Source organism: Delphinapterus leucas, chromosome 3, assembly GCF_059928025.1.
Source record: "Delphinapterus leucas isolate spDelLeu-1000000601 "Yukka" chromosome 3, BTC_Dleu_Yukka2, whole genome shotgun sequence".
Classification (NCBI taxonomy): Eukaryota; Metazoa; Chordata; class Mammalia; order Artiodactyla; family Monodontidae; genus Delphinapterus; species Delphinapterus leucas.
In genome coordinates, this window is record NC_143131.1 from 27,960,815 (window position 1) to 27,986,222 (window position 25,408).

The following is a 25,408-nucleotide window of genomic DNA, read 5'->3' on the forward strand; positions in this document are numbered from 1 at the left end:
ACAGTAGGACCTTGTTTTTTTCTCTATTCTATATATAATAGTTTGCATCATGCAGTTCATTTTTTTTTTTTTTTTTTTTTTTTTTTTTTTGCGTTACGCCGGCCTCTCACTGCTGTGGCCTCTCCCGTTGCGGAGCACAGGCTCCGGACGCGCAGGCTCAGCGGCCATGGCTCACGGGCCCAGCCGCTCCGCGGCATGTGGGATCTTCCCGGACCGGGGCACAAACCCGTGTCCCCTGCATCGGCAGGCCGACTCTCAACCACTGCGCCACCAGGGAAGCCCGCAGTTCATTTTTTGATCCTGTGAGCAGAACTGTACATTTCCCCCAATCTATTTTATCCATTTCCCCCTGGGGACTCGCAGTGCTATCCCATCAGAACGTTATGAATGGGGAGCTGGCATCATTCTGATGTAACAAGTTGTTGAGTGAATGGAGAATAATTTTTTTTTAATGGTATGTTCGGATTGGCTCTGTTAATAGAAAAATCCTTCTCTGACTACCTTCGTAGGGTACTCTCATGAGTCATTTCCAGTTCATGGTGGTTTTTTGGTTTGTTTGGGGGTTATTTTTAGCATCAACAATTAAATAGATTAAAAGAGTGAGTGAAGTGCGCAGCCTCTTTAAGAAGCTTAGTGCCTCAATCACTTGGCCAGGACTTTAGTCACAGGGGTCCTGTGTGGGCCATCAGATGCGTCAACCCGCTGCATTGTTCTTGGAGGATGTTTGGAGGGTTTTAACCAGCCCCTCTCTGACCCCCCTGTGTCCGTTGCAGTTACCTGGCTGAGCAGTGCTGGAATGGCGGCTTCATCTACCTGATCATGCTGCGCCGCTTCAAGCACCAAGTCCATTCTCCTTATAACGGCAACAGTAGCAACAGCTCCGAACCAGGAGAGACGCCTACCTTGGAGCTGGGGGACCGAACTGTGAAAAAGGGGAAAAGAGCAAGACAGTTTGCGGTCATTGCCAGGCCTTCTACCCACAAAGCCACTGAAGAATCCAAGAGCAGCGCTGGCTGTGCGTTGGACAGTGACCCTGTGTCTGAACTAGACAATGGCCTGGACCCTGAACTGGGAAACGGTCATGTTTTTGAGCTAGAAAATGGCCCAGATTCGCTCAAGGAGGTGGCTGGATCCCATCTAGAGAGGTCGGAATTAGACAAAGGGATTGCAAAGGCGGACGCCCCTCTGCCCACAAGCAATGACAGACGCCGCTTCTCAAAATCTGGGAAGACAGACTTCCAATCCAGCGACTGCCTGGCACGGGTAAGGTTTGCTTTGGTGGTAGAACCTGAATTTTCAATGAAATGTTATTTGCAGTTGCATTTAAGGTTTGGAAAATACATCTAAGATGACCTTGCATTTAGAAACTGAAAGATTTATTAAGATAAATGATCATAGGACATGACAATAACAACAAAAAAACCAAGTCATTTTATCACACTTAAATAAAGAGCTAGTCGAGTGATCCTAAGTGGAAAATTCAAGCCTTCTGTGGTATAATTTGAGTCATATGAGGCCCAGATAAAGTACTTGAACTGCATCATTATTTATCACTGCTGTCACGAGTGGAATTGCCACTGCAAGGCCAAGAATTCCTGGTGACCACTGATAGCATAAATATCCAAGCCTTGGTATTACACAGGAAGGATGTCCAACCTGCAGGGAAGCATCTGCTTTTATTTTTAACATTTCAAAACCAGTGACATTTTCATGGGATGGTATTATTATATTGCTGAATTCCAGTGAAGTTTGGAAACTTCACAGAAATCTCTGATACTATGATATCCAGCTGTGATGGTCAGAGCTACCCTCACCTAAAGGCAAAGCAGATGTGGTCTAGTTCTGAATGGTGATAGACACGCTTCTAGCCTCATATCGTCTCCCCCATTATAACCAACACTCTCTTGTTAAGTTACATTTCTTTAGGGTCAGCGTGCTTGTTCCAAGAATCCTCCTGGCCAGGTATTCCTCTGGGTTCCTAACAAAGCAGTAACTAGCTAGATGGTTCCTGACTGGTTTCTTTTCTGACTCAGGAGAGGCCCTCTAAGGATGAAAGAGGAAGTTGGAAGGATGGAAAATGGGCACAGAGGAAGTATCGAGTTCAGCTTTGCAGCCTGGGAAGTGGTGCCCTAGGAGTGAATGTAATTTCTAGTAAGGCTATTTCATGCATATTTCTGCAACTGTAGCCAATCTGTATAATGGGTTGAGAAGAATCAAAATAATCCTTCTCTTAAGGGACCATGTTCCTTCATTTGAGGAGCTGGGTGATCATCATAAAGCCTTACACAGAGAAGGTATATTTGTAGATGGAATTTACAAACAAATGAGAAGAAAAAAATTAATGTTTCTATTAATGGTTTTCTACCAGTTTTATGCCCCTCCCCCCAAAAAAGGATTAAGGGCAATAAAAATATTATAATGTGTATAATATTATCAGTGAATACTCTATGTTGATGTGATTTTTTTCCTCCTGATGGTTGTGAATATGCAGAAAGCTTAAGGTGAAAATAACAAATGGGTAGTACTGGTTCATTTTGAAGTGTTAAGGTACCGAAGTTTAGGGTGGAATCTCACACATTCAGTCCAAAGAATAGGTTTTCACCTGGCCTAGGACACAGTGGGAATTATTTGGAATGATTTTAAAAGAAAAAATGCCACACCAGACTTGTAAGAGAATACCATCCTCTACTCATCCTGATTGAAGGCAATAACAAAAACTTGAATTTCTGGATTAGACTCTCTTAAGACTGCACATACCAGAGTTCCTTTGCCTGGTTTTTGTACTCAAGGTCAAATGTCCAAGAAGATACAAATGAAGGGTGAAAAAAACCAAACCATGATCTATTACCTTGGGGATTTTTTTTTTTTTTTTTGAAACCCCATGCCTATAGCAAGGAGAGACTTGCCATCTGGAATTCTTCATAACTGTTCTAAATCTATAGACTGACGACTGACCCTGGATTGTAATTTTGGTCTTAGAAAGTCAGAATGGGCCACACACCTTCTCAGGCATGAATATTTAAGTACCCTCTTCAACCCCAGAAATGGCCTCATTAGATATATTTACCTGGGATCGATAGGGTTGGCAAGAAATAGACCTTCATAGCTTTCCTCCACACCCTGGCGTCACCCAAACTGGGACCAAGAGACCTAACAGAAGTCTGCTTAGGTTCTTGGTATGAATAGATTTATATTTTTACTTCAGGATGAGCCCAAGGTCATGCTAAAATGGAATTTCCAGAAAAACAAATATTAGCTATTTACCTCTTAAGCCTTGGGGTAAAATTCCATTCCATTTGAATAATGGGAGATTAGACATGTCAGCGTTGTTCCGTTTCTGCTTTCTTAATGATTTAATATATCTACAAAGACTTAATAAATTACAGACAAGGCTTATAATCATTCAGACCATTTTTATTTGTCAGGTACTTCTTTTTCATAGACTGTTATTTCTTACAGGAAAATAAATCCTCAGACTTTTTTTCTATATTCTGTTCTGCCTTAACGGACCTATAGGAAACATATTTCCTTTTAACAAATATCTCCTTTTAAAAAATGGCTTGTTTCTGTAAAGTATTAACACATAATGATACACATGCGAACAGATTAATTTTTTAAAAAGTTGGGCCCATCTTCTAAAGCACAAGAATCTCCTAGGACATAGATAAGCAATTTTAGAAATGAGTTCAAAATTCCTTACTCTCTGTCTAGTAAGGATCATTACTCATCCAAGGCAACGTATACATAATGTGTATTTTTGTAATGCTGCATGGTGAAGGCGAATACAACCAAACTTAGTCACGTAACAATGAAAAAAAAAAGAATTCTACCGTTTGCCAGTCAGGAGAGTTTATTCACAGCTGGTGTGTGTGTCTATGGGTCCATTTGTGGTCTTACCCTAGTACCCAAAATCCACCCTGTGCAGTACCAGACCTCTTTCCTGTAAGTGGTTCAGCAGAGATCTCAGAAAGGCTTCCCCGGGTCTGAACCTGCAGGAAAGTATGTGAAACTCAGAAGGAGAATCACACTGAGGGCTTCTCCTGGGTGGTCCCTGATGTTTGTATCAAGCAGAGGCAGCAGGAGGATGGTCCTCTTCTAGGAAGTCCCCATGGTCTCTGGGTGAACTTATATCCTTCTACATGGTAATGTCTCCTAAATGCATGTCTACCTTCACCTCTCTCCTGAGCCCTCGAGCTTTCTACCAACCACGTACAGGATGTCTCCAAACTTAGATATTTCATATCATGCCTGAAACTCGATGCATTGCTTTCCCGCACCACCAAGCCTGCTCCAACATTCCAGGTCTCACCATCCACAAAGCTGCCGAAGCCAGAAACCTGAGATTCAACTAGTGACCACTAGCCCTGGTTTGTGCAGAACTTTCCCTGGTTTTGCACTGACAGCCCCATATCCTGGGAAACGCCTTCACCCAGGCAAATTGGGACAGTTGGCATCATGGAGTCAGCAGGAACGCTGCCCTCTCCCTTACACCGCATCCTGTCAGCCACCAATCCTGTCAACTGCTGCTCCCTTCAGGATCTCTGTCTGCTCCACTTCTCTGTGCTCCCTCCAACAGCTTTAGGTCAGGGCCAGGCTGCTCTCATTTCTCACCTGTGTGGTCACAGTAGTCTCCCACCCGTCTCGCTGCTCCCACTTTCATCCCATCGCCCACTGTCCCCCCTGCAACCAGAGGGACCTTTCTAAAGAGCAGATCTTACTGCGCGAGCATGCACGCACATGTACACACGCATGTGCGCTAAAGCTTAAACCATTTGGTGGCCCACTTTGCCCTTGGGGTAATACCCAGATACCTTGGCTTGACGTAGCATGTGAGGCCCTTTCATCACCTGATTCCTGATTAATGCTTTGCCCCCATTTGTCACTGCTTTCTTCCTCCCTGTCTTTGGCTGAGTTCGTTTTTTTCACAAGGCCATGCTCACTCTTGCCTCTGAGCCTTTGCTCTCTCGGTCCCAGCTCAGCGCCTTGCACCTGTAGGTGCTCTGTAGCTATTTATCAATGAAGGCATGGGGCAGCCCCAGGCCTGAGAGATGGGGCACCAAGTTCCAGCCCTGGTTCTTCCCTTCCCAGCTCCGTGGCCTTCAGGCTGCCACATCCTTTCTCGAAGCTTCAGTTTTCTTACCTACAAACTGAGCATTTTGGTCTGATGACTACGGGATTTCAACTCTGACATTATGATGACATGTTTCTTCATTTCTTACTGATCATTCTAAGTAAGAAGGGATAAGCAAACAGTCTCAAAATAGGTCTGCAACTGGAGCCAGAGCATTTACTGCAGTGAAATTCTAGTTGGATGATGTGTCTTCCCACATTTGGGGCAAAGATGCTGTTGTAAAATTTTATTTTGGGTTCTAGCAGATGAGGTCATTTAAATGCTGCCGAGGCCGCTCCCTTTAATGCACCACCCCTGTTTTGGTAAATAAATCCCTCTGCCTTTGTGAAGAGATGCACATGTGAGCTCACACAGTAATTGGCGGTTTACAGGAAAGGGTAGCACTCTGACAACATTAATACAGACGTCCGTAGCGTCCAATTTTGCATGGTTTGGCTTTTTCTCAACAGGCTGACAAAGTCTCATTGCCCTTTAAGCCAATGTAAAAGGAAGCAAAGGCCCAAGCCCTCTGTCTAGACAGGATCTGTTTCAGAACTCAATCATCTCTACAACTGGATCTGTGTTCACACGCTGAACATTGGCAAACAGGCAGGTCTCCCATCTGGGTAAACTTCTTAACGTCAGTCTCAATAACTTTGAAGAACCCTAGGATTAGTGGATAAACATTCTCTATTTGTTAATTCAGTGACATTTATGCAGTATTGTTATGTGCTAGGCACTGTTCTAGCTGCTGGAGAACCCATTTGTAAATGAGAGATAAAGTTCCTGTCCTGCGGCATTTGTCACGTATAAGGGGCCACAAGCAATAAATAAGAAAATAAATCAGAATGTTAGATGCTGACCATAAGTACGATAAATAAAGTAAAACAGTGACCTGAAAGATGGCCCTGCAGTGACATGGGCAGGGGGCAAATTGATATTGGGTGTTGTCGGCAAAAGACCTCATTAAAGAGGCCATGTTTCAGCTACAGACTGAGTGTCAGGAAAGGGCAACCCTGCAAAATATGGGGGCAGAATGTTTCCGGCGAGGAACCAGCACATGCAGCTGCTGTAAGACAGGAATGATAGAATATTCCAGGAGCAGAGAGACTGCAGCACAGTGAGTGCTGGGGACAGGACTAGGAGGTGACGTGGAAGATGTGGATGGGACTCGATTACAAAGGTTCATGTCCATTGCAAAGAGTGCGGACCTTATTCTAAGTCTAGTGGGGAGCTGTCGAAAGGTTTAAGCTGAGTGTATCATGATATATATATATATATTTGTTAACACTTACCCTAGATGCGTAATGGATAATAGTGGCTTGTGAGAGGTAAAGCATGAAAAGGGAGACCAGATTGGAGGCCATTGTGATAACCCAAGCTAAAGATGCTGGTGGCTTTGACAAGGGTGGTGTCAGGGAAGAAAAGCAGAGGTAGATGAATGTGGATCTGTTTTGGAAATAGAGCGTTTAGATCTCACTCATGGTTTAGGTGTAGGAAATAGAAGGATAAATCAAAGACAATTCATGGGTTGTGGGTTTGCATATCCTCTTAAGCTTGAGTAGATGATGTTGCTATTCCCACTGAGATGGGAAAGAAGGAGAGTCCTGTTTTGACCCTACTGGTGTGTGTAGTGGATACCTAAGTGGAATTGTGAGGAGGCAGTTGGAAATATACTTGATATTTATTGTTTTTAAGTTGGCCTGTTGGTTTTTGGCCAGTGCCAGCTTTAGGCTAATAAACTTTAGACACTGATTTTATTTTTAACTGAACGCTGCTTTCAGCTGTAGGCAGCTAGATTTACTACTGACAATTGTACAATTGAGACCGATAACATCTGCCTCTTCCTGTTTCTGCCTCTCTTTGTGTTCCTCAGAACTCCTTCATTAGATGATCAAGAAATTCCAGGGTGAGGAAATTTGCATCATTTTCTTTGAATTCTCCCCTTATAGTTTCTACTCTGTTGTCGAGGGAAAATCATATTATTGGATAAAAGAAAATCTGTTTCTAGACTAGTGTAGTTGGGGGCTGTATGTGTAAACACGTATTCTATTAGATACGTGTTTTGTTTTTGTTTTGCTTTTAACTAGTTGTGTGCATCTTGGGCAGGGGCAGGGGTGTGGAGTGGGCGTGTGGGTGCTCTTGTCTTTAACTCCTCTGTCAGGGTCAACATTTAGGCCATTCTTCTTTCCCCATGAATGTAGTTTTGCATGTTTCTTGTCACAAGTACTATTTCTAAAGCATTTAAAAATCAGAAAGAATTGTATCTCGTATTGTCACATCCTCTGTGAACCATACTTAACATGTTCTGATTAGCAAAAGGAGGGTAGGACAGGAGAAAATGATGGTGTAGCTAGTAATAGGGATGGATAGGTTTTAACTAATTTGGGCTAAAACCAAAGGGGTTTTCTTATTTCTGGGCTCTCATAATGGTCCGTGTTGTTCTTGGGAAAGAGTTCTACAGATTTTCTGTACTGAGAGAGGGAGGAACACTGTCTCACATCTTCAAGACCCCAGGAGCCATGGCATGTCTTCCAAGGAAAAAAGTCAAGCCACCGTCGACTCTCATTTGTTACCTGCACCGTGAGGCCCAGGGAAGCAGCCACAGGGCTGGCCCATGTGCCAGTGTGGGATGCCCAGCACGCCAGGATAACGGCTAACCAGAGCACCTCGCCTTTGTTCTCTTCCGAGTCCTCCGATAGCCACAGGGTCTCGTGCAGTGGAAGCACTGAAGGTTGCTATCTCATGGTAGCACTGATTCTCAAGGATGGCCTCTTGGAAGTCGTGGAGCTGTGAGAGACTCTGAAGGCCAGGCAGGCTGTTTCTGAATGGGAAAGAGAGAAAGGTGTTCCAGAGGTCAGAGGCAACCAACCAAAACGCAGGGAGTCCAAAGTGAGACGATGGGATGGTGTAGGGATCGTTGACAAGTTCATGAACTACTGTGGGAGAAACGCCAGTGACTTCTGTGGTTACATTTGGCCAGACAGGCTTCATGGGCCTGTGGTCAGTGGACGGAGGAGACAGCTGGCACCACGGCGTATTGTTGGAGTCATGGAGCCCCCGTGAGCCGCACTGGGCGAGGAGAAGTGTAGGGCCCAGCAGGTCTCTGTCTGGCAATAATTTCCCTAGACGTTCCTGTTGCTGCACATTAGTGACCGTCCAACATCTGCTTTTTTTACCGTTGCATTTTAGTTGCTGACAGTACGCATTTCAGATTTTCTAAAGGCTTCACATTTTTCCTCTTTTGCAAGCAGCTTGAATGGGCAGGTTGCCTATTTTTAGGGAGATGCTGGCTTTGTCTGTATTGGACCTTTACAGTTCCGTTGGACCTTCACGATGAATGAAGAAAACACATAGCTTTTCTTTTATAAATTGAGGAATGCATTGTGACCCCTACTTATATACCTGGAGCCAGCAAGGACTTTGGGACGAGCCTAAAGTCAGACTCCCAAATAAATCACTTTAGAAGCTTTTGCTTTCATTTCTCTGAGCAGCCAGTTATCAAACATTTTGCAGTGGGTGTATGCTTGTGTCCTTGGAGTGAAATACGGAGTCACATGGAGAATAAACCAGAGCAGAAAAGCTACTAGCAGTCAAGAGGACTTAGACACCTTTATTAGTTTTTGGAAAGGATAGATCTTTGGCAGTTCTCTGGAGGTCCAGTGGTTAGGACTCCGCGCTTTCCCTGCCGAGGGCGCAGGTTCAATCCCTGGTCGGGGAACTTAAGATCCCACGAGCCCTGTGGCGTGGCCTAAATAAATAAATAAAGTAAAAGGGATAGATTTTTATAGCTGTTGAAGCATTTTAAAATTCATTTAAAGAGTATACTGGGGCTTCCCTGGTGGCGCTGTGGTTGAGAGTCTGCCTGCCGATGCAGGGGACACGGGTTCGAGCCTTGGTCTGGGAAGATCCCACATGCCACAGAGCAACTAAGCCCGTGCGCCACAACTACTGAGCCTGCGCATCTGGAGCCTGTGCTCCGCAACAAGAGAGGCCGCGATAGTGAGAGGCCCGCGCACCGCAATGAAGAGTGGCCCCCGCTTGCCGCAACTAGAGAAAGCCCTCGTACAGAAACGAAGACCCAACACAGCCATAAATAAATAAATTAATACATTAATTAAAAAAAAAAAGAGTATACTGACCAGTGTGTGCAGAATTTGATCACAAATTCATCGGTGAATTTCCTGTTTTGGTTTCTCCTACCCAAGATCTCATTCATATATTTTAAGGAAGTTTGAGATTCAATTCAATATGATGTTTTTAACATATATGATATGCAGTGTAAGTCATACGTGGTTACCTATCAACATTTATTATGTATCTACTAGATGTCAGGAGCACTGCTGCCTGTTTCCATAAATGTCTCCTTTAATCCTAACATCAGACCTGGAAGTATTAATACTTAACCACACTTTATTATTTTTTTAAAGAGTTATATGTTTTTTTTGTTTGTTTTCGGGTTTTTCTAATATTTATTTGGTTGCACCAGGTCTCAGCTGCAGCAGCTGGGCTCCTTAGTTGTGGCTCCGGGGCTCCTCAGTTGCAGCTCGTCAGCTCCCCATCTGCGCCATCCGAGCTTCCAGTTGTGGCATGCATATGGGATCTAGTTCCCTGACCAGGGATCGAACCTGGGCCCCCTGCACTGGGAGCACCGAGTCCTATCCACTGCGCCACCAGGGAAGTCCCTTTAAAGGCAAGGAAACTGAGGTATTCAGGCCTTATGTGACTTTCATAAGTACCAAGTGGCAGAGCTTGGCTCAAACTAGTTGAAGTCTCCTGGCACCAAGACCTAGCTCTGTCTTCCTTTCATCCTCCTTTATCAATTAGTAGCCGTTGTAAATAAAAGGAACCCAGGCACAGCCAGTATTTACACACGTAGTGGTACCTGGGTTCCAGGCAGAAAAGCTTTACTTAACAGGACCCTGGTCAGGAAATTCGCAAATCACTTTTGCTGTGCTGTCCAATGTCATTGCCACTAGCCACAGATGGCTAATTAAATTTAATTAAAATGAAATGAAATTAAAAATTCAGTGTCTCCGTTGCCACCAGCCATACTTCAAGTGTTCGATAGCCACCTGTGGCTGGTGGCTCCTATTGGATGGTGCAGAAGGAGAACACTCCTATTATCACAGAAGGTTGTTTTGGGCAGCACTGCCAGCTCGAGACTTTGGTCCAACCCACAGAATTTTCTCATCGGTGGTCCCCTGCGATATCTGTCGACAAGTGATGAATACTTGGCTGGACCTCCCCGCTCCCCTCTCCTTTGACAGTGGTGCGTGTCTGTCCAGATACTTCACATTCTGCTCACTTTTTCTTCCAAGGAGGAAGTTGGCCGGATATGGAAGATGGAGCTGCTTAAAGAATCGGATGGGCTGGGAATTCAGGTTAGTGGAGGCCGAGGATCAAAGCGCTCACCTCACGCTATCGTTGTCACCCAAGTGAAGGAAGGAGGTGCCGCTCACAGGTGACTAGATAACTCTCCCTTTCTCTGCCTCCTTGTCTTCCCCCCCTCCCCTTCCCCCGGGTGCCGGGACTCTGGGGATTACAGTTTACAAGGATGATGCTGGAGCACAGGAGGAGATCGGGCACGAGCGGTTCTAATTAAACACCCCTCTGAGCACAGGAAGTGGTTAATTGCTGGGGCTCTTGCCAGCTCTGCCACACCATGAAGGAAAGATTAGATTTCTTTCTAATCCAGTTTGAGTGTCAAGTGAATGTTACTTATCCTGACTTTCGGGATGTTTGTGACACGTGGTTCCTTATCCACGCATTGGAACACCACATCCCTGACATCGTCACTCCCATGAGACTATGGCTGATGACTTGGGAAAGTGATGGGGTTTAAATGTGACCACAGTTCGTGTGCCGTGTCTGGATTCATCGGGTCTATCCAGATTTGATACACACTTAGATATGTGTGTCTCTGCCATGCAGATGTGGAGGGGGAAGAATAAATGTGAATTTTCTCCTTGTGACCTGAAAACAATTCACACTGTAAAGCTTCTTTTTTAACCTGGACAGTCATCTGAAGTAGGAAGAGGGACAGTGCTTAGGCAGAGCATGTCAAAGAAGAAGTCCATGTTGAGTTAGAGGGATGTAGCTGTCCCCAAATGTAAGCTAATGCCATGTAGCTAATTGCTTCTGTATACATAGGGCATCTACTGTTTGCAAAGCACAGTGGGACGCGTATATATGTTGAATGTCCATACATATACAGTAGGTGGATAGAGGTAGAGTTTCACTGATGAGGGAGGTGAATCTAGTCTGGAATCAGTGTTCAGTCCAGGTACCCTGACGCTAAGGGGGAGTTGGCAAACCAGAGCAGTACTGGCCTGCTCCAGACCGAGGGAGCTCTCAGAAATGTATCTCATGAGTCACAGTTGAAGGAGCTCAAAGTATTTAGTCTGAGGAACAGAATACCGAAGAGAGGACCAGGGCACAAACTATCAAAGTGTTTCATGCTCATCAGTCCCCTAAGTAGAGAGTACGATCCTGATAACGCAAGTAGAAATAAGATTAACTGCAGGCGTCAGTTATCTGGGTGGCAGTAATTATTGAAAGATTAAGACCTTAGATGGTTTGTATGCAGAAGAGCATCATTACACTTCCCAAATGATGGATGCTTTAAGGAACTCTCATGAGATAGCCATTTTCCCATTAGTCCTAGGTTTCAGGTTCTAGTCTGTCTTTGGAAAGTTGGCAATTAGGAAATTCCTGTGCTCAGAGATGAGCTTATGTAGAACTGTTCTTTCCTATTTTCCATGTGAGCTATTTCTAGTCGGTCTCACCATTTTCTTACAGCTTTAGCTTAGATGTGTGTGTGTGTGTGTGTGTGTGTGTGTGTGTATGTGTCTGGGTATTTAATTTATATGTGGGGCATTCTAGTTAATAACTGGAGATGAGAAATGTGGGATTAAAAAGGAACAGGGACAGAGGTGATCTTGATGGTGGTGTGGAGAAGTAAGCCCAGGGACGCTGGCCCAAACCACTACGTTCTCCTGTATTCCTGAATCCCTTTCCTCCAGAGTACCCACCCACATACCTCTTTGATGTTCCAGTTTGCTTGTTCTCTGTGGTTTTCCTCTTCCATTCTCTTTCCATCCTGAGCAACAGCCCGGGGTTCTTAGCCTTTCTCTGCTTTAGGGACTTTTGAAGAACAGAAAGCAGAGGCTCTCAGAGTCTCTGGTGCCTCCTGTCTTCTGTTAAAACCTAGATTCATAGAAAAGATTATGATGCATGCCCTAGAGGACACAGAGAGGGACTGGTAAGGGGGGGAGGATAGAGAACTTGGTCAATTCATTGAAACAAAGCAAGGAGGAGAGAGTCCATAGATTAGAGAGAAACAGAGTGGGGTGAATCTGGGAGTGTTGGAGACAAGCATGGGTCCCACCCAATCCTGGATGCCGATGTAAAGCCTTCAGAGGGGATGGTGGAATCCTGGGCTTTGGGTCTCTCAGCCTCACCAGATTTCCCATCCCATATTTAGCGATGGAGATGAAAAGCCTCTGACTGCTTTGGGATCATGGGAGACCAGGCCATTGGAGGCTCAGTTGGAACCCACACACTGTTAACCCACCATGATTGACGGGACCTGCCCGGTGCTCTGTAACAGTCTGCCACCCTTGACCCACTGTAGGGCAGGCAGACCCCGTGATGACTGGGCCTCCTGCCAGCCCAGTGGGAAGGAAACTCCAGGTCATTCACTTAATTTAAAGGAAATAAAGAAATAGAACATGTTTGTACGCCTGTGTGGTACACCAGGTCTGATACGTACAACAGCAAGCAGTAACTTAGGCAGTTTCTTTGTTCATTTTTCTGTTCATCCTTCTGCTTATGAAGCTTGGCGGTAGGGACACAAAGAAGAAGGAGGCATTGTGACACTTTACCCTCAAGGCCCTCTAACTCTTGGGGGCAGGGTTACAGACACACATGGTGTGGTGCCACAGGTGCCACAGGGGAAATCTGGGCAAGGCTGTGTCACCTAGGAAGAGAGAGGGACGTGGGTTAGAGAAGGATTCCTGGTGAGCTTAGGATACCTTCGCTCTTTTGGGGCTCAGCTCAGAGACTCAGATGATGACTCAGTCTCAAGGGCAGGGTGGCAGGTAGGACTAGAGAAAAGAATGACTATCCGAAAGCCTTGGGGCCTCGGTTCCTCTATCACATCTCCACTTGGATGGAAGACGTTTCGTTGCCGTTGATGTGGGATAGGGTGGTAACTTGAGATGGTGCTTGTTACTAAACGACCATCTGAAATCGTGAAGCTCGTCACTCCCCTAACTGGGCAGACGGAAGGATGAAGCAGTCCCATCCCAGCTGTCTCCAGCTGTCCCTTCTCCTCTTTAGCCCATTTTTAACTGTCCCCTCTCACAGCCCTCCCCAGCTCCAGGAAGATGGCCCTTCTCCAGCCCAGAATGTTTTGACGAGGGATTTTTTTTCCCATCTCCGTTTCCTCAGGGATGGCAGACTGTCCTTAGGAGATGAGCTGCTGGTAATCAACGGTCACTTACTAGTCGGGCTCTCCCACGAGGAAGCTGTGGCCATTCTTCGCTCAGCCACCGGAGTGGTTCAGCTGGTGGTGGCCAGCAAGGTAGGTGGTTTTTGTTTGTTTTGTAGAATATTTTAAATGGTGGCGGTGGATTTGGTTTCGAGCCCTCCCCATGTACGACCCCACCCCCACCCCACATACACACGCATATGCGTACTTGCCTTTACCTTGGGCCATTCAAACAGCCATGATTCTACGGTGCGAGCCCACAAGGGACCCTGAGCTAAAGGGCATTTAATCATCTTGCCTTCCTTGAAGGGTCTTTATGGGTATATCTAGGAGATGGAAAAGCAATAACAGGACTAAGGAAAAGGGAAGAATGGGAGGGTAGGAGGAAAGACAGGGTGGACAGAGTAGCAACTGGTCCAGGGGGAAACCAAGGAGGAGATGTGGAAGTCAGTGGGACAGCAGGGGCGGGAGGGGGGCGGGAGATGCGCATCTTCCAGGTCCCAACGGAAGGGCAGGCTACGGGCTGCCGGGGCCCCCCCGCAGCACAGGGTGTCGGTGCTGGAAGAAGCCTCGTGAACCCCGCTTGTCCCGCCACACCCCCGCCCTCTTCCTCCTCAGTTTTACAAATGACCCAGCGAGGCAGAGCTTCCGCGGGGGCTCCCGTCTCGAGGAGGCCTTGATTCTGCCGCCGGCAGTGCGACCGGGACCCTGGTTCTTGACCCCCAGTGGTGTCTGTCTTGTCCCCTCCGTCTCGCTGCCACTTCTTCGTCACCCAGCCTCGGGCTGGGACTTCTTTCACCCCCACCCCCGGAGCATGTAAAAGTAGTGCTGATGTGCGGGGTCCCCATCTGCTTTCTCCCCGGGGTCTCGCCAGCCTTAGAGAACTGGGTAGAGGCGGCAGGATGCCTCAGCTGTGTGGCAAGAGGGGAGGAACTGGGCTGTCTGGGATCTGCTCCACTGTCTGATGAGATGGTGCTGCTGTTGAGACCAGGGAGGGGCCCACAGGGACTCGGGGGCTTGTGCAGTGGAGCCACGGGCGTATCCCAGTGCTAGCTGAGGGGAGAACGGGTGTGAGGCCCCCCAGTCCTTAATCATTTGCAGCAATACGCTCTTGACAGGATGGCTGATTTCCCCCGGTTATCCCTGATGCGATTTTTAAACCCAGCATCTACAGGTTTTTATATGTTTTCTTTCTTAGATTGCACGGTCTATTGCCTATTTGGGAAGTGTTTGATAAATAGATGAGAAGAGTATTTTGAGCCACCTGAAAAATCGGCTTTCCTCCCTTTATACCGTTTACCCCAAGTCCCTGAGCTAGACCCTTAGGCTTCCAACCAGAATATAGAGCCTTGGCAAAGACTTGGCAGGAAGAGCTGACACTGAGGCCCTGGAGGCAGGAGTTGAGACACTCTCCATTCATAGGCCCCCTCCTCCCCTCCCAGAGATGCCGTGGGGCATCCCCTCCCTAGGGGTGGGGAAGGAGCAAAGCTAGGGATGTTCTTGGTCAGCCTGGTGAATCCCACAAGGAGGGAAAGGCTGTGAGGGAAGGAGAAACAAATTCCTCATTTGGCCAGATGTGGTGGGAGTTTGGAAAGCATTACTGGTTCTTATACACACACGCGCCCGCGCGCACGCACGTACCACACACGGTCCTATCTTTGCACGGCCCACCTCCCCACAGCCTGCAGCTTAAGAACACAGAGGTTCTGCACAGGTGGTATACCATGTCCCCCAAACCTTTATTTCTGTGCTCACTTCTTTCTCCTGCTAGTTGGAAAATGAGGAAGAGAAGTCTCTTCAAAGTCAGCCATTATCCACAAACACACTACACAAAGAAAATATAAAATAAAAACAAAAAGGGGCCACTCACGGGTAATTAAGGGGCACACATGAGATTTTTGAAAACAAATTTTGGAGTCTGACCAATATTTTCACTCACTGACTTGAAGGAAGAAAGACACTCACATGTATTGGGTTCCACTGGGTGCCAGGCAGTTCGTACCTACTATCTCATTTAATTCTTAAATCCCATGAGAGAGCCATTCATTCATTTTATTCAGAGGATGAAGCTAAAATCTAAGAGGTTAATTAATTTGCCCAGAGGTCACACAAGCAGTGGGTGACAGAAGCAAGTTTCACCTGGGTTCATTGGACTTCAGAGTTTCATGCTGCCCCTTAGTCGCATGAGATATAAAGGACACCAGAGTCAATGGTATTAGAAAAAGGTAATGCGTTCCTGCCAGAGGCCTGGACATTTAGGGACACTTGCTGGGGTCTTTGTAGGACTGAGCGGCATCCAGAGCTGAGGAACAAGCGTCCATTCTGGTTTTCAATCCGTTGACTCTTGGCCGGCAGTCCTGAGCTATGGCCCTAAGGCTGACCCAGTCCTCAGAGTTGCGACTCCTTCCCATTTGCTCCATTTACAAGTAGGCAGTACGCTGTTACGGCAGCTGCCTGCTGTTTGTTCCTGAACTTAATCTACACCATCCAAGGTGCTCATCCATGGAGGAGAAACAAGAAGTCAATCTTTAGGCACCTCTGGGCATCTTTTCCTTTTCTTCATCCCACAAGACCAAGTCATCCACAGGCTTTGTTTCTGTCTTTATATATGAAGAGAGGGAGAAAAGAAAAAGAACTTTTGACTTACTGAATATAGGAGTAATAAAATATCTAAATTCATTATTGCAGATAATCGTCACCTTGTCACAAAACTTTAAGGCATTGTTTTGGAGATATAGCAGTTACTTTCTTCTGGAGAGGGTGTCTCATGTTTCCACACAAATATGTCATTTGTGTATACAGAGGAGCTTAGGAAGTTTTTGTTGAATGAATAAACTCAGAATATCCAAGTTCGTTCTGATATTCCTAGAAGTACATGCATAGAAATAACAGCTTTCTCTCGTGCCCTCTCTCTTTTTTGTTTCACTGTTGGTTTTTATTAACAAGAAATATGTATTCATTATATCTAATGTAGAAAGCCCAGAAAAATAGAGAGAAGAGAAAGAAGATAAAATGTTTGTAACACCGCCGACAATAACTATCCACTAACTGGTGTGTCCTTCCAGACAGGAACGCATATGTGTGTGCAAATACACGCACGTCTTCTTTTAAATGGAATCAAACACAAGGAGGCAGTGCACCTGGAGGCAGTCCCACCCGTCCCATTCAGGTGCCAGCACAGCCCTTTAAAACCTGTGTATCTTGAGCAACTTACTACATCTCTCGAAGTCTGACTTGTACAATGAGAATCAATAACTGCTTCACGGGATGTTCGGAAGATTCAATGAACTATAAAGGGTTCTGAACAATCTAGTTGGTCACGGTGAGCACTTGGAGAAATGTGCTCCTTTATGGTTATCACCCAGTGTTGCATCCAGTTTATTATTACATCTGTTATTAATACGGTTCTTAACATATTATTTTTAACCTGCTTTTTCGGTAAGTAACATGCTATAAGAACTCTTCCCACATCAGGAAATAAATTTCTAGAGCAGCATTTTTTATGGCCCCGGAGTATTCCATCCTGTGGCTATTGTGAAATTTACTCAGCAGTTGGGACTTTCACTTTTTTTAAGCTTTCTATTAATAGCTGAGCAGAATTGACATCCCAGAAGAGGACTCAACTCACTTTCTCATTAATAACTCTTTTTCCCTTCCTCGGGCAAGGTCTAAAAGTATGGTTTCACAAATTACTGATCTAAAATGAATGAGCTTCAGGTACCTTGAAGGTGGAAACTGCATCAAACTAGTAACAAACGACATTGTCACCAGGTGCCAACTCAGTAGTAGTTTGTAACGTCCCTTGTGTAAGATGGGTATTTTTTGTTATTCTCTTTTCTGTCAGCCCCCAAGGAATATGATGATCAAAACTCTCCACGTGTTTCCTTCCTTGTAGAAATTGCTGGTATGGGGGAAAGAGGAGAGGACACATTGCTCCTTTTCTCTGGCCTCAGATCAGCCCTGCAGCCCCGGTCCCTGGCCTCACGTGCTGTGTCATTTCCCAGGAGAGCTCTGGGCTCCTGTGTGTGCCTCATTTGTCCTTGGGATTGTCACGTGGTCTCACTGATCTCGCCTGCATCCCTCAACCCATTCTGACCTTATTTGTGTGTAGGAAGGAAGGGCTGTGTTGATGAAGCCCCCTTTGGAGTCTAATCTTAATGGAGTCTGATTCCATCTGTTTTTGTTGACCTTTAAAAGTTGTTCAAGGGCTGCTTTCGTTGCACAGACATTATCAGTCTCCACTTTGATATTGTGATTCACTAAACAATCTAATCTCTTTCTGTTGACCATGGGCCTGTGAGATGAGCAATGAGGGAGAGGAAGATATGGTGGATGTTTAAGCTCTGAGCTAGGCCTGGGGACACTGCACTGAGTAGACATGGTTTGAGGAACTCTCAGACAAGCAGGGGAGATAGATGAGTAAGTTAGACACACACAGTGAGGCGATAAACAGTAGAGGACATTAGAGGGGAAAGGAGAGGCAAATGCCTCCAGAGGTGATCCAGGAAGGCTTGCAGGAGACGATGCTCAAGCTTTGCCCAGAGAGGCCTTAGTCATGAGAGGAAGGGTGGTCTAGGCAGGGGAGCTGCTGGTGGAAAAGGCAACAGGGCAGGGGAGAGCCCGGTGTGTTTGAAAGTCAGTACAGCTTGAATGGAAGGGATAGGAGAATGGAGGGGGGTGAGTTTGGAGAGCTGGGCAGAGGCCAAATCTCTGATGTTAGCCTGCCAATGAGGGAGTTTAAACTATATCCTGCAAGTAAGACAGGGGAGGGCATTGAAGGATCTTAAGTTCAGGGAGTTTAGATTGCCCATAGAAACATTCACCTAAGAAACATAGATTCATCAAGAAAAAAAAATGGGGGCTTCCCTAGTGGCACAGTGGTTGAGAGTCCGCCTGCCGATGCAGGGGACGCGGGTTCGTGTCCCGGTCCGGGAGGATCCCACATGCTGCGGAGCGGCTGGGCCCATGAGCCATGCTTGCACCCCTGGAAATGTGGAACCTGCACTCCATATAGGCTTTGGATTGGGAGCACGTGACCACCCGCAGTTGACTCAGCTAGGTTTACCTTGACCTTGACATCATGGGGTAACTCGTGGGCCTTTCATTGTGTCCCCATAGGAAAGCTCTGCAGAGGACCTCCTCAGGCTAACATCTAAGAGTTTGCCTGATCTGACCAGTTCGGTAGAGGACGTGTCCTCTTGGACGGACAACGAAGACCAGGAGCCGGACGGGGACGAGGACGAAGGAACTGAATCGTCTTCCGTCCAGGGAGCGGTAAGTGTGCCTGTGCTTTCCCGGGCTACTCTGCTGGGGTGATGTTTTCCCGAAGACATGGGTGCCAGGATCAGAGATAAAAGCTTGAGACAGATATAGATAGTATGGTCGAAACTGGGATGGGAGAGGACCAGAGTGCATCTTTTTATTTTTTTGTCAGAATCATCCAGAAAAATCTGTGAGGGTAATACTTTTTATTTAAGAAAAAAAAGAAAATTGACACTGGAATTGACACTGGAAATACGAGAGCAATTGGGTATTGAGTTCAGTGTGTATATCAACTTCTAAGAAGTCTAATATATACAAGGGTTTTATTGCTACTTCTTGATATAGTGTTTGAAAACTATCGTTTGTGAATTTAAACTTAGACTGAGAGATGTCCGGTTGAAAGTGGAATGTTAAAATAACACAGAACCCATTCAGGTGAAGTTGTATAGATGTGTCTCCCTGTTTTCATGAAATCAGGACTTTCCCACGGCTTGTAGCGCTTCCTTACCCAGCCTGTGATGCCTCACGCCCTCGTGGGCTGCTCCCCAGCGTGGTCTGGCACAGAGTCGGGAGGGCTTGTGGTTAGCTGTGGTTGCAGTGCGGCTCTGTGGTCTCCTCTTTGTATCCCAGATCTGGTAGATACGTCATTTTTAGTGTAAAACCTTGTTAGCCACTGTTCCCCATCCAACCGGCCCTGGGGAGGGTGCTTTCTTTCTGCCATTTGGAACCCTTACTCCTTCCCATCAGCACTGAACCTAGTCAGCATGGGTAAGCGTTGGGAAATTTGTTTATAATTAGGCCTTAGAACAGGGTTCCCCAAACCCCGGTACTAGTCCGCGGCCTGTTAGGAACCGGGCCGCACAGCAGGAGGTGAGCGGTGGGCAAGCGAGCGAGGCTTCATCTGCTGCTCCCATCGCTCACATTACTGCCTGACCATCCCCACCCCGTCCGAGGAAAAATTGTCTTCCACGAAACCGGTCCCTGGTGCCCAAAAGGTTGGGGACCTCTGCCTTAGGAGACAACAACAAAAAAATCTCTTTTTCCATTTACATGATATGCTATTTGAATTTAAGGAAGAAAAAGTTACTTTTCCCCTTTCTTTAGGATCACGGGAGTTCCAGGGCCACTAAGTATGGTGGTGCAGGTTGTGGACTGCACAAAGGTGCCACATCTAAGGGAGCACCACTTACATCGTAAACATCATAGGCTTTTATGTTTATGAGGACAGTTTTCTGGAAGATGGCAGTAAAGAGTTTTGCTCGAACAAAATCAGTACGTTAAGACAATTTTCCAGTAAAAGAAGGAAAACATCTTGAAGAAGTGGTACTTTTTGTAATTTTCCCAGAGGTCCCGTACAGGCCCATTGTTGATTTCAAACACTGTTCCAACAGCTTTTCCCTCAAAGGAAAGCTTTCTCAGAAGACTAACCTATAAAGCAAGTCGATCAGAGCTGAACGGATGGGGTTAAAGTAAACAGTTTAGAGACAACTGTGTGATTATTCCCGCCTCTTTGTATTATGACGCCATTCAGTAGCCACTTTTTCCTTACTTTGTCCCTTAATTTTACTTTTGGTAAGGATAGAAACCACACTAATGGTCATGACCTCCACTGTCTCCCTGACTGAGCTCTGCCCACTTCTTGGGCCTCACCTCACACCAAGCTCACTGCCCGTCCTGCAGTCCTTCGTGATGACCGTACATTTATCTGCCATAGGACCTTTGCAAATGCTGTTCTGTCTCTCTGGAGTCCTCTTTGCCTGACTGACTCCAATTCATTTTTGGTTTTTGGGTTTTTAAAAAATTTTTACTGCAGTAGAGTGGCTTTACAGTGTTGTGTTAGTTTCTGCTGTGCAGCAAAGTGAATCAGCTGTACGTATACATATAGCCCCTCTTTTATCGCATTTCCTTCCCATTTAAGTCACTGCAGAGCACTGAGTAGAGTTCCCTGTGCTACACGGTAGGTTCTCATTGGTCATCTATTTTATACATAGTATCAATAGTGTTTATATGTCAATCCCAATCTCCCAGTTCATCCCACGCCACCCTTCCCCCTTGGTGTCCATATGTTTGATCTCTCTGTCTGTGTCTCCATTTCATCTTTTGGATCCTTTAGTGTTACTTCCTCAGAGAAACTTCCAGAATATATCCAATCTATATTAAATCTCTTAGCTCTCATACCAAGACCATATGGCTTTCCCCTGAACTGCTTGTTACATTTAGATTTGTGATTATTTGATTAAAATCTGTTTCTCTCGTCCAACTGTGAACTCCATGAGATGTAGGAATGCGATGACTGCCTTGAGTTCCCAGTGAATCCCTAGAATGTAGCCAGTACATCTAGTGCTGAGTTATAAATAACTAAATAAATTTAGAAACAGACAACAGGACAAGCATTCATTGAAAACTAATGAAAAAATGACAACAAAATCTAACTAGATTTATCCACCATAAACATTACATTTACACCCCTGGCTCGTAGCTGACTGTATCATGGCAGCCTCAGAGGGCTGATGGGGCAATATCCACGTTCCAGCCCCTATAGGAATGACCTACAGAGACGTTCCCTGGATAAGCCTCGAACAGGCTGATTATCATGTGTCTCTTCTCCCACTATTGTCCACCCATCCTTTAAGGCCACGATCTTTCTGAGTCTACCCACCCTTCCTGCCTGTGACCTCCCCTGCCCTCGCCGTTCTCTGTTGGTACAGCAGTCACCCTCTGTACAGAAGGGGAATGGAGTGTGTGGCAGTCCAGCCAGCAGACCTCTCAACTCCAGCCTGACTCTGCTATTCCCACCTTTCTAACCAGACGTGGCTCTCCAGCCCGGCTCCAGCCCACAACTTCTCCCCTCACATGCCCACAGCCTGGAGAGCTCGCCCCTGCTGAACAGATCCCACTGCTCAGCAGCTGCGCCCTGCCCAGCTCAGCCAGTTTTCAATGGAGAGCTAAGTAAGCTCCATTGGATTGGATTTAAAGAGAGGAAAACTCTGCAACATACCTGCACCTCCTCTGAGAAAGCCCGGAGCCAGTAATGTGGCCCAGTAGTCTGTAGAGAGGTTGTAGCTCCGCATATATTTTTTAATCTCATAATTCATAATCTCTTGCAAAAAAATCCAAGGAATTATTTGTCTAGGAATTTTTTTACACTAAATACTGCTCTAGTAAATGGGCCATTACCTTTATTAAATGTGTTACATGTTTTTATTTAAATTATAATTTAAACTTACTATAGTTTTATAAATTTATCATGTTTTTTATAAATGTATTATAATTTAAATTATAAGTTAAATGAGTTGTTCTGGTTCCAAAAGTAATGTTTCCACTATATAAATGGGTTGTTTGACCCCCAAAAACCTGCAAAAGACAATACAAATCACCCACAATCCTCCTGTTCAAAGATAGCCGTCTTTAACATTTTGCTATGCCTTTCTACTTGATTTTTTTTCTTAAGCACATATATATATATTTTTAATTGACCTTATATTAACATACGTGTGGAACTTGCTATGGTCTTAATGATATGATCCTGAACATTCCCCCATGTCATTAAAGGGTCTTCTGAAACATGATTTGTAATGGCTAATATTTTATAACATGGATATGCCGTAATTTATTTTACTAATTTTCTATCAGAAATTCCATTTACATCAGTCACACGTATATTTAATTTTAAAAATTATAAAGAATTCTGTACAGAACATGTTTGTCCATGTAGCTCTGTGCACGTTTTTCATTTTCTTATTTGCTTAGATAGCTTGTAGCAGTAGAAGTGCTTATTTACTAATTTACACTTCCAGCAGTGCCCAGGTCCCATCCTCACCAATAACATTATCTTTAAAAAGTTTGCCAATTAATCACATATTGTTGGGTATGCTTATTATCACAATTTTGCCAAAGGAATTTCGGTGCATTCCATCATCACACACTTTATTTGGGAAATTTTTCGTTGCCTTTAAGGAGAAACAAATGACTCCGAGCAATCGTCCCCCACAGGTACACACGCTTCAGGGCCGTACTTCTGGGTTTCTCCGTCACGTCACCCCCAGCTCTCATAGGCAGATCCCAAACCCACTATCGTCGGTGGAGAAACCAGCACTCATCCTGCTTTGACAGTTAGTTCTGCCTTCCGTGTGACCCGGACACCACCTGGCCCCACTTCACCTTCCACTGCACCCCCCTCACAAAGCATCACGGAGGAGGGGACACCGGGCTTCTTCCCTGGCTCATCACCCTTGCCTGAACGCCCACCATCTCTCAGCCATTCTCTTGAGCTCTGGTTTCAAGCCAGACGACCCGGGTGTGAGCCAGAGCCCTGCAGGGCCAGGAAGTGGGCACACGACATTTTCCCACCTTCACAATCTGCTCAGGGTCTGCCCTGCTGGGCCTTCCAGAGGTGCTGAACTACTGAGAAAAAGAAATGTTTCAGTTCTGTGTTTACAATCCAAGACTCTTTGTTTTATCATTTTTAAACACTATCGAGCCACTTAAACGAAAGAAACCTGGTACTGTTTTAATCAGGTAAGTCGCAAAGCCTTTTACTTCCCAGATGATAAAGAGCAAGCCTGCAGCCGAGTTCCGCTCTGGCTTGGACTCTTCTTGCACCTGTAAGTCATGAACGCTCCAAGCACTTAGGTGGAGCAAAAGTAATACAAACGCTCAGGATCTGCCATGAGCACCCTTGTGAGTTATCTTTCCATGGCTACAGGAAACAGCCACGAGGTTTTCCTTTCGAAGAGCTCGGGCCATGCTTAGAATAGAACCATGTGGTGAACATCAAGTGTGAGGGGCAGAGGCAAGAAAAAGGGAACAAGGATGGGACGGGGAAATCCCACAGGCATGTGCGTGATTGTCATCCATCTCAGGGGGGTCTGGCTTCAGAGGGAGGGCCCTCCCTCCACCTCCCACAGACATCCCCATCTCCAAGACTGCCAGCCTGGTCTCAGAAATAGCTGAGTCTAGTCCCCTCCCCCATACCGACTGTGGTCCCCATCCGCCCGATTGGCCATTCTTTCTCAAGGCTTTCTTCTCCACTTTGTCTTCTGCTCTGCAGTGACAATTTTTAAGTGAGAATCCGACCATGTCACTTCATTTAAAGTCCTTCAGTGGGTCTCAATCATGCTGAAGTTACAATCACAACTCCGTAACGTGGAGCCATTGGCTCCAGCCTGCCTGTGCTGCCTTTCCTCTTGTATATGCTCCTGGCAGCCCTGACCACACAGACACAGACACACACACACACACACACACACACACATACCGTGCATGCGTGCGCACACAGCCCTCCCTGGCGCTCTCCCAAATCTGCTAATCACTGCTCACCTGGCATTTAGCATCCGCTGTTTTCTCTTTATTTGTTGCTACATATCTTTTTTGGGAGAAGAAAGAAAGTACTTACATTTATAAACTTTTGAAGTCAGGAATACCTCGTTGGACCCCCAGTATCCAATGAGAAGTGCCTTGTATTCAATACATACTCAGTACATATTTCTCAATCATAAATCTATCTGTAGAACAGTGGTTCCCAAAGTTCCCCAGACCAGCAGCATCAGAATCACCTGGAAATGTGTTACAAATAAAAATCCTCAGGTCCCATCCCAGACCTGCTAAATCAGAAACTCCGAGGTGGCATCTACAAACCTTTTTTTAATAAGGCTTCCCGGTGATTTGGACTAAGGCTAACATTTGAGAACTTTAGAGCCCTCCGATAAAATGAGTGGCACATGCATTATTATTGGCTATTGAAAAAAGTGAGCATCCTTTCTCGAGTGTAAATAATTATAGTTCATCTTTTTTAATTTTTATGTTTAAATTAATTTTACTGAAGTATAGTTGATTTACAATGTTGTGTTAATTTCTGCTGTGCAGCAAGGTGATGCAGCTCTACATATGTACACATTCTTTTTCATGTTCTTTTCCATGATGGTTTATGGCAGGATATTGAATACAGTTCCCTGTGCTCTACAGTAGGACCTTGTTGTTTATCCATCCTACATATAATAGTTTGCATCTAGTTCATCTTTTTTTAAATGACGTTTTTAAGGAAAAAAAAAAATATCTGGCCTTCTGAGGGAGTGGCTCTTTTTAAAATGAAGAGAGGAAGAAGAGTTTTAATATAACAGGATGTGGAATGGGTGATACCTCTTAAGTGATTAGGAACCTGTCTTTCCCTTTTTATATATCTAACAAAAACAAAACAAAAATGAAAGTAATGATTGTTGTTGCCAAATGTGCAATTGTCGAAGCTCAGCTGGGAAGGTTTTGTTTAGCACATCAGTCAGCAGACCTGTATCCGGCTTCCTTTGGCATCAAGGGAATCAGTTCTAACATTTTTGGAATCACTGGTTTGGAAAATCTTGGAGAACTTTGGGGTTATTAGGGTTTAAGAAGGAATAAAGGACTTCACCTCTCAAAAGGCGAAAAGAAAAGCCAAACTGGATCTTATGATTCCGTAAGTCTGATGTGGGTGTTTGATTCTTCGTTTGTTGATGGCTTAACCCTGAGGTGTGGGAACCTGAATCACAGTCTTTTGGAAAAGGCAGCAT

At 45.4% G+C, this 25,408-nt stretch overlaps 1 protein-coding gene across 13 annotated transcripts in view; it reads left to right on the forward strand.

Moving 5' to 3' along the window:
* The window catches only part of PDZD2 (PDZ domain containing 2), a 383,590-nt gene that overhangs the window by 278,712 nt on the left and 79,470 nt on the right, over nt 1-25,408 (forward strand). For 10 of the 13 annotated variants that reach the window (XM_022564757.3, XM_089908715.1, XM_089908723.1 and 7 more), the window contains 4 exons: nt 774-1,263; nt 10,432-10,574; nt 13,565-13,697; nt 18,723-18,878. In XM_022564757.3, the coding sequence (XP_022420465.2) occupies nt 774-1,263; nt 10,432-10,574; nt 13,565-13,697; nt 18,723-18,878 (922 nt within the window). Of the gene's footprint in view, nt 1-773; nt 1,264-10,431; nt 10,575-13,564; nt 13,698-16,836; nt 16,927-18,722; nt 18,879-20,075; nt 25,315-25,408 lie in introns of those variants that run through there. The other 3 variants (XM_089908725.1, XM_089908726.1, XM_089908727.1) reach the window with 3 other exon arrangements.